At 33.2% G+C, this 9,420-nt stretch overlaps 2 protein-coding genes across 2 annotated transcripts; one reads left to right on the forward strand and one right to left on the reverse strand.

Moving 5' to 3' along the window:
* The first annotated feature begins 1,831 nt into the window (after positions 1-1,831).
* Positions 1,832-4,204, forward strand: LOC112016257 (uncharacterized). The gene is made up of 2 exons (XM_024048777.2): positions 1,832-2,042; positions 3,686-4,204. Exons 1-2 carry the CDS (start codon positions 1,947-1,949, stop codon positions 3,818-3,820), a joined length of 231 nt encoding a protein of 76 aa, XP_023904545.1. The 5' UTR covers positions 1,832-1,946; the 3' UTR covers positions 3,821-4,204.
* A 3,828-nt stretch (positions 4,205-8,032) lies between these two features.
* Positions 8,033-8,941, reverse strand: LOC112016255 (uncharacterized). The gene is made up of 5 exons (XM_065763443.1): positions 8,719-8,941; positions 8,555-8,605; positions 8,429-8,456; positions 8,211-8,276; positions 8,033-8,107 (listed from the first exon to the last, which is right to left on the reverse strand). The coding sequence occupies exons 1-5, from the start codon at positions 8,901-8,903 to the stop codon at positions 8,033-8,035; spliced, it is 405 nt and encodes a 134-aa protein (XP_065619515.1). The 5' UTR covers positions 8,904-8,941.
* Positions 8,942-9,420: the final 479 nt, after the last annotated feature.

Genomic DNA, 9,420 nt, shown 5'->3' on the forward strand with positions numbered 1-9,420 from the left:
GTGGAAAAGGTACTAAATTAAGCTCGTTGTCTAATTTGTTTGCATGTCAAAGTACATTATATGATTGTACAGTATAATAGTTCATCTTTTGTCACTATGAAGATAATCTAGCCATGACATTTTCAACTAATTGTATAGAAGGTGGTACTGCCACTATGCCATAGCCAGTCGAAAATGATCCCATATGGCATATAAACTGCTTGCCCATTTAAGTCTGAACTCAAGTCTCCAACTACTTCCAACCAACAAGCTGAACAATGGATATCTTTCAAATTTACCAATAAATTATAGATGTATTTTGAAAGGCAATCAGCCCAAACGTCTATCCCATGGATTAAGCCTAAAAAATCCTCCTATTAAAAAATCATAACGCTTCTATGTCAGGTTAGAGCCAACAATGAACAAGGTTTAACTTTATCCACGTCAAATGAGAAAGGAATGAGATGGGGCATTATAGGTAGCTATGTCAAATAAGAAAGGAAAGTGGACCGAATAGAACCGAATAGTACCAAAGTTGAACAAAGTGGATCAAATAGGACCAAAGTAGAAAAAATGGACCAAATAGGACCAAAGTAGACCAAAGTGGTTAGAATGGACCTAATAGGACCAATGTGGACCGAATATGACCAAATAGGACCAAAGTGGACAGAATGGACCGAATACGATTGAAGTGGATAGAATAGACTGAATTGGATTGAATAGAATAGAATAAGACTGATGTGGACTGAATAGGATCAAAGTGTACTGAAGAGGACCAATGTGGACCAAAATGGACAAAATGGACTAAGTATGACCAAAGTGGACAGAAGTGCACAACAGAAATATAAGAAAAACACATTTGTAGTGGTAAAATTTGGTTTAAAAATAAAATAATGATGTTGTGAAGCCTTCAAGGTGAGGTAGCAAATATAAATATAGAATACATATGATATTAAGTTTTATTTCTTATTTCTTATTTAAACATGCAATTCATGCATCATAAATAAATATAGGACATTCAATGTTTGGCACCTTGTTTTCAATCTAGGTTTCGATGTATTTGGCATCATAAAAAAAGGGTATACACAATTGTTATTGTAGTTGAATTTCTAGTTTAATTGCATGGGCTCTACACATATTTGGCATGTGAAGATTGAATGATCTTCCTGTACTTAGTCATGGCGTGTTACTGTGTTTCTTCTTCTATATGTCTCACTAATATTTCTATAGCAAGTTTCTCATGACTTGAAAGTTAAAACTACAACTACAATATTGTTTAATTTTTCTATGAGGGTTCTTGCTTCTTGTATAAATATATGGGTCGAGCTTAGCCTAGATCTTTTAGTTATATATGATTTTTAGGAGGGTAAGTCAGCTACACATCCTTTACTGTGAAAGAATTTACGTTGCATACAAACATGCTTTAGAAGCAATTCAAAGACTTGCATGACATTCTAAGAAAAAAAAAAAAAATCCTATTGGGAGTCTAAATATTAAAATGAATGGTTGATATTTGATTAGTTTTTTTAAAATAAATAAGGAATTAAAAAAATAAAATTATGCGTCAAATTAAAAAAAATAAAAAAATAAAAATTATGTAAAAAATTGTGAGGCTGCCGTAAGTCTTAAAAAAAAAAGTCAAACATATTCGCCTACTATATAAGGTCAAAAAATAGAGAATTTTTAATAAAAAATACAATATTTTAGTTAATTAGAATTATAATTTTCCCCTAAAAAAATTAGAATTAGAATTTCTTTAGGAAAAAAAAAAAAAAGAAACTTAATTAAATTAGAATTTATTTAGTATTGGGTTACTTTATTTAATTATCAAAATGTGGTCAGTTTAAATTGTTACATATGTAAAGAGTAATGCATACGGCCAATTCCTAAAGTAAAAAGGATTAACAAAGAACTCTACATAGCTGCACGAACGAGAGACGCGCAATCTGAAAAGAAAGAGAAAGAAGATGGGAGCAGAAGCAGAAAAGCAAGGAACTGAGAATGAGAAGCCAAGCCCCAATTCCATCACGGTGGCCCAGTTCCTCTCTTGGAAGCGCCAGAAGGTTCTTTTTCTTTAATTTTTTTTCTTTAAATTTTTATTTTCATGCTTTTAATTCCTTAGCTGTTTAAGAAGCTTGTATTCATGAAATAGAGAATTGGGTTTCTTTTTATTTCTGTTTCTATTTAATATTTTGGCTTGTAATTGGATTATTTAATGAAATATGTTCCAATATATATATATATATATATTTTTTTTTGGGAATAGAAACTGAATGTCTATGCCCATATGGCCCAATTGATATTTCTGTACCTAGTTGTGTAGGAATGATTTGGGGTTTAGATTTTAGAGATCCTTAGATGAGATAATATGCTTTACAAGTATTAGTGGTGTGGTGATGTATACACTTTTGCTTGAGAATTGAGATGGTAGTGTAGGTACTTCGTATGTGGAGGAGAACACATGTGTGGTGGAATGGGAATCTGGGTTTATTGAAGTTTATGTATTTGATTTAGTACTCTGTTTCTACTTTATGCTTCATATGTGGTTTTCACTTTCAGGAACTGTTTTAGTTATGATACCAACCCTGTAGTCTCTTGTCAAATTTTAGCAGCTATCTATCTATATATCTATCTATCTCTTCAAATGTGATCCCTTTGTGGATAATGTGGACTATTTGGAAAGAACAGAATTGCCAGACATTTGAAGGAATTGAACAAGCTATGACGGATTGAAAGATGACCTCATGTTCTGTGTATGATTGGATGGTTTTCACTGGTCATCAATTCTCTAATTTTCTGCGATTTCTTGACTATTGTAATTTTAGATGATTTGCCGCACAGTTCATCTCCACAACCTGAGTACTTGGATGCGCTCTTTCTATACTTTTTAATAAAATTTATGACTTATCAAAACGTATATAATATTAATTTAAGATTAAGTTGGGTTTACCTAAAGAAGTAAACAATCTCATTAAGACCCACCTCTGCAATTAAGATCATTTTTGGCATTTCATTTTAAGTTTTATTAGCAAACATAATAGAAGCCATAAAGATTTGAATAGGCTCTTCAAAGTTCAAATGAAACTCACAGCCTCCCCAATCATACACAGAGATACTCAACTGATATTGCTTGTAATGAAGATAAACCTTACTGAATGATTAAAGTGGTAGATTCTTGATGCACATGCACCACTAGGTTGCATATTTTAATTCTATCTAGTGCTTACTGCTAATAACCTCTATAAAGTAAAGGATTTTCCTTGCCATTTCCATGTCATCTTGGAAAGCTAATTTGGAACACCCAATTGGTAGCAGATCATGTGTTGCACACACAGGTGTGTTCCTCTGCTGCTAGTACTTCTCCTAAGGTGTTTACAATGAGTTACACAGGTCAATTCACATCTAAGCTGCTAGTAAGCAGTTATTTAACAGCACTAGGAATTAGATGTTGTGGAAAAAGAATGAATCACATTCAAAGAGTTAAATGCTAATCTCAGATCTGATTGCTCACAGCAAAGCTGAATTGCCTGTTTTGAAGGACCTAGCCACACAGTCTAGTGTCCTTGGCCTGCCTTAGGACTCAAGTTACACAGTCCCACTCACATTTCTATTAATCAAATCTGAGATTTCTACTCAATTGGAGGTATTGTATCAAATTGATCTGCCACAGAATAATCCTTCTTAATACATATATACTTTAATGCAGGATGCTGATGAGTCAGCCAGAAAAGCTGAAGCGGCGAGGAAGCGTGCAGAGGATATTGCTGCAGGAATAGTCCAAATGAATGGCCGGGAGCTGTTTTTACATGAGCCTTGGGTGTTTGATGACACTCGTCTTTGAGATCAGCCTTAATGAAGGATAACATATGCTACTTTGTATATTAAATAAAGGGCTAATCCTATGAAAGAATCATAATCATTCTTATATTGAAGTTCTACTTTCAGTGATTCTTTTATAAAATTAGCTTCCTCTTTTTGTTTTTATCTCTATTGGGTCTTATGGAAAAGAAGTATTAAGTAGATTTGGCACCAAGAAAAGAAAGAGTTGATCCAGATGGGAGAAACGCAGTAATCTGTTTAGAAGACAGATCACTTAAAACTATATTTGCTTATACCAAGGAAATTTAATTTGCATATTTTCCATAACAGCTCTGTCATCTGTGATAGTACTAAATTTCTTCTGTAAGTGTCAATTAAGAAGTGGGCTATACTGATGTTTTGTATTGGTTGGCTTTTTTTTACCAGTCAGAGCATGAGGGATTTTCTTGCTATGTAATTTATATACTTTACAAAGCATTTGCACAGACCAAAATATCGCTTTAGCATCTGAGGTAAGCTTTATCGATTTAAGTTGGAGAGTGAATGCCTCTCGTTCAGAGCAAGAGGGATTTTCTTGTTATGTAATTTATATACTTTACAAAGCATTTACACAGACCAAAATGTCGCTTTAGCGCCTGAGGTAAGCTTTATCGATTTAAGTTGGAGAGTGAATGCCTCTCATCACTTGCAATGGATCATCTTTTTGTAGTATATAATTTTGGGAATGCCATTCTTGACAACAGTTGAACAAATTGTAAGAGGCTTCTGTTATATATATATATATATATATGTTTATGTTTACATGAAATACTCTCTCGACACTAGGTCAAATTGCACTCTCTCTCTTGATGTCAATTGCCACTGGTCAGTGTTGATCTCTCAAGACCAGTTAATGTGTTGTTTTCTTGAGACGAGAATGGACGTCAATGTCAATAAATATATGAAATGCATACTGGTCACACAAAAATTAATACATGGTTGAAGAAATCTCTGACAATTTATATGGACCAAACTCTTTTAGAGGATTCATGGATAGGTGTATATCTCCCATCTATTCTTCTGTTGACATCTCAATTAAGCTTTCATTCTCTTCCTCATATAAGTAGTGGGGGTGATTATCTCTCCTAGCTCATCGGGGAATTGGCAGATTTAAAAGCCCTTCTTGAAATTTTGGAATAAATATTCGCCAATCTCATTCCTCTACCTCGGTTGATAAACGAATTTTTTTATTTAAAAAAAAAAAAAAAAAAAAAACCAATGATTGTTCATCAAATGTAAAGAATTGGAATTGGAATTGGAGTCACCTTCTTCAAGACAAGATCTGGACTTTTGTCTCCATATGATTCTTATCTGCATGGGACCTTCCTCTATCTTCACCTAAAGGTTTCTAGCTACTGCTAGATTACTCTTTGATGCTTGTTGCTTTTAAATTTGGTCGATTCCAGCTACAAGCTCCTTGACCGTCTCTCGGCAATTGTTCAAAATGCCTCTCTAACAAACTTCATTTTTATTCACAAGTTTAAAAGCACTTGACTGACTTGCTTCCTTATTCCAAGTTTGTTTGACTAGGTCCTTCTCTTCCAAGCTGCAAGGAATCTAATGTTCCAAGGCCTGTGATGGTCTCCATGCTAAGGTCTAGCGAATTGGAATTATAATTGGAAGCCACTGCTACAAGATGCTTAATCCCAGCTTGCTCTTCTAGGGAATAGACCCGTCCATGTCAAATTGTATTCGTCTCTATTCAATCTTTGAGTAATTATTAGGTATTCCTAGAGTATGGTGATGTGGTGCTTCCTTCTCTCATATCCATAGTGAATCTCACTAATTAAATTCATAGTGGGATTCACTATGAATATGAAAAAAGGATACACCACATTATCATACTTCGAGAGTACCAAATAATATCTGCAATATTTCCCTAACATTAGTCAACCCTCTTTTATTATATGATGTTCAAAAGCCCAAATCTACGCACTCATCTCTGAACATAAAGTTTGGAAAGCACTCTTTTAATGACAACCATAATTTGTCACCGGTGAGAACATACAAATATAGCTATTGATAGAAAAAGGATATTAGTTTTAAGAAGAACTGGAACTTATCACCAATGCTTATATAAAAATAAACAGTCGAATTCTTGGTCCTTAAAACATACTTAGTAAGCACTTTTGTCTTTGAAGTTTTAAAGTAGCGTTATTAGTTTCTAAAGTAAAAAAAAATGAATGTTTCCTTCATCTACTTCTACTAGTTTTCTTGTTTATGTGTCTAACGTAGCAATGATGTGACTCCTTTTTTAATTATGTGATAACTTATTTTTCAAACGCATTTCGATAATATTCACTGAGAAACTGTAACAAAAAATGAGCGTTCCCTTTATCTACTTCCACTAGTTTTCTTGCTTATGTGTCTAATGTAGCAATGATGTGACTCCTTTTTTAATTATGTGATAACTTATTTTTCAAACATATTTCGATAATATTCATTGAGAAACTGTAACATAATATGACAGTATATAAATCATGGAGGAAGCTACGAACATAATTTTATTAACCATAGCTTAATTATAACTTCTTGATACGTACAAACTGCAAAGCCAACCCTGAAAAAAAGACCACGCATAAACAGTAAACACACCATTTTCTTTGGGTACAGTAACCAACCGAGGAACACTAATTGCCGAGTAAAGCACCAGCCAAACCACATAACATAATTAGAAACACAAACACAACACAACACAACTAGATGAGCAGCATCTCTCCTCCTCCATTTTACTTCGTTTTCTCATGATCAGGCACCCGACTATGGTTTCCTGCTACATCAGAGTATATCACATTTTTGTGAGCAATGCAAGTATGGATACTAATGAGCTCAATTGGGGGGCTAATACAAAATACTAAAGAAAGAAAACCACTTTTATTAGATAATTTTCTTACAGAGGACTTGGACTTTTTTAGGTCCGAACAAGCCCTCATGCTGTTATTTTTCTTAGATACGGTTATAAATTTTATGGCTCAAGAGACTCAAACCAATTGTAGGTTCATATAATTGACTAACTAACAAACCAATCATGGGTTAGTCTAGGTCAACCTAGAGTTATTTAGTGTATAAACCCTATATTGGATTTAGTATAATACAAATGCTTAATAGTCATAAGCATTTTTTTTTAAACTAAGAGATTAGTAGTTCAATTGGTTAGTACTTCTTGGTATTTTCAACCGAAACAACTTGGATTCAAATCCTCCTAATCCTAACTATCAATGTATAATTTATTATTATTTTTTTTTTTAAATTTGGAGGGCTAGACCCTAAAATGGCTTATTATCAACGTTTATTTATTTTTTAAGTGCCTTTATTTATTTATTTTTATATATAAACAAGAGTATTCAAATCTCTTTGAGTTTTTGACTATTCTATCTGATGTATGCAGTCCCCTGTCCCACACACACCGGATTATTTCTTTTTTAAGTGTCTTTTCTAACTTTGTTTTCATTTGGTTCAACTTTTTAAAAATGATCAATGTTTGAAAAACTATTCTTAGATTTTTTTTTTTTTTTTTTTAAAGTTGTATTTTGAAATATGTAGTTTCAAATCATTTGCACCAAACAAAGCCCTTTTTTTTTTTTGGCATCTTATGCAATTTTTCATAATTAGGTTTTAGGAATTGTTTTATTGTTATGTTAAAATTTGAACATACATTAGTCCATAATTTTTTTTTCTTCAAGTAAGAAATCAATTAGTTTTTTGTGTAATTGGGTTTAGAGATGATCCTTTGTTTAATGACAAAAAAAACCTCTGTCAATTAATGAAACTAACCAAAACCCACTCTTTTTTAGAAAACATAGATTTCATATCTAATATATACATATATTCCACATTTTGTCTTTGTATAAACTCTCGCAATCAAAGCCTTAGCATTTCAAAATATGAAAATGCGATACCATCATTTTCTTTGTAATTTTCATATTTTATTTATTTTTCCTTTATTTTCTCTTATCTTTTTGTTACTATAATACTTGGTTGAGAGATTTTAAAAGAACTGCATATATTGTGAGATCCCTGCGGAACAAATTGTAAGAGATCATCTGCAAGGGTTAGGCTGCAAGCTTCACCTGAGTTCCTCTTGCAAGGCACAAAGATGACGTTGGACTTGTTCAAGGTCTTCCTGCATTTCCTGAAAATAAAAAGATAATGAATGTCACCAAGCATATATATATTATTAGGTGATAGAAGAACACTATGTCTCGATCTCTTTTGGATGTAAAGTAAATTGATTTGTGTATACAAGGTATGCATATATATTACCTTGATCCTATGGTCGAGCAAAGCAATCATCATCAACCGGTCATATGCAGAAAAAAAAAAAGCATTAGATCAAATTTTTTACAATTTATATATATGAAATTAATTTGTACGTACCCCTCAAGCACAACTTCAAGTCCCTGTCTTGCGCAAATTTTAACATGATGCTTCTCAATTCCCTATTTTATATATATATATATATATGTACAGATTTCAGACGCATGCAATAGTAAACCATAATTTTTCTTATAAAGCAATATTTGAGTAGAACAAGCTCATATATATATGACAAGAGAGAAAGAAAAGAGAGGGTGTGTGTGGTGTCTATCACCTGTACTTCTTCTTCTTCATTGGCATTCCTGTATGTCAAGGAAAAAAAATATTGTTAGTTGTAAATAATACTAATAATAATATAATAAAGAAATGAAGAAAGAAAACTCAAAAGAAGTAATTTTACCCGCTTGACTTGGAACGAGGTCGCAAGTAACGAATGGAAACATTTTCCTCCCTAAACACACACAAAGAAATCATATCATATAGCAGTTTTCTAGTTCAAAATCTTATTGTTTGAAAAATGAGTAAAAAAAAAATGAACATGTTCAATGATTATCAAATGGAGACCTCTTTTTGGGTAATGGAGGAACACTGCTGGGTCCCCTATTCCGTGGCAGTGTAAAGGAAATGTGAAGGTTACGTGTTATTGGTCCCAAAGCAGCATCAACATTTCCATTTTTGGACTGTGGCTGCTGACCTTTGGCAACAGCCTTTCTTCTCTTCTCTTTTAGGGTAATCTTAAATGGAGCCATAGTAGAATTTGCAAGTAACTGAAGAGAGAGAGAGAGAGAGAGAGAGAGAGAGAGGCTTTTTTGATGAGAATATTTTACTAATTATAACCGTTTATCTATTATTATAATATATATATATATATATATTTTTTAAAGGATAATAATTGGATGTATGATACATACTGTATGGACACGTTTTTGCGGCCCAAGCCCAAGTGGTATGGAATCTTGGCCCAATGAGACCAGTACAATAAATTTGTAGAGAGTGGGTCAAAGAACTATGCCCTAGTGAATTTGGCAACGGCTAGTATGGGGAGGAAATTCAGCGCGTGCTCCAAGTTTATGAGGAGTCCTCTGGTCAACAACTTAACAAAGATAAGACTTCCCTTTTCTTTAGCCCCAATACAAACCATGACACAAAGGAAGCTATAAAGGCCATGTTTGGAGCACAGGTCATCAAGCCACACGAGTCCTATCTGGGACTGCCTTCTCTAGTGGGTAAGTCTAAACGAAACACGATTGCGCAACTGAAGCAAAG

The sequence above is a fragment of the Quercus suber genome, unplaced genomic scaffold (genome assembly GCF_002906115.3).
Source record: "Quercus suber isolate HL8 unplaced genomic scaffold, Cork oak 2.0 scaffold_507, whole genome shotgun sequence".
Taxonomy (NCBI): Eukaryota; Viridiplantae; Streptophyta; class Magnoliopsida; order Fagales; family Fagaceae; genus Quercus; species Quercus suber.

Excerpts from the sequence above, each read along its gene's own strand:
- LOC112016257 (XM_024048777.2), top strand. The coding sequence starts at position 1,947 with ATGGGAGCAGAAGCAGAAAAGCAAGGAACTGAGAATGAGAAGCCAAGC. Across the intron at positions 2,043-3,685 it reads TCTCTTGGAAGCGCCAGAAG|GATGCTGATGAGTCAGCCAG; the intron begins GTTCTTTTTCTT and ends ACTTTAATGCAG.
- LOC112016255 (XM_065763443.1), bottom strand. The coding sequence starts at position 8,903 with ATGGCTCCATTTAAGATTACCCTAAAAGAGAAGAGAAGAAAGGCTGTT. Across the intron at positions 8,606-8,718 it reads CCTCCATTACCCAAAAAGAG|GGAGGAAAATGTTTCCATTC; the intron begins GTCTCCATTTGA and ends GTGTGTGTTTAG. Across the intron at positions 8,108-8,210 it reads AAGTTGTGCTTGAGGGGTAC|GATCAAGGTAATATATATGC; the intron begins GTACAAATTAAT and ends GCTCGACCATAG.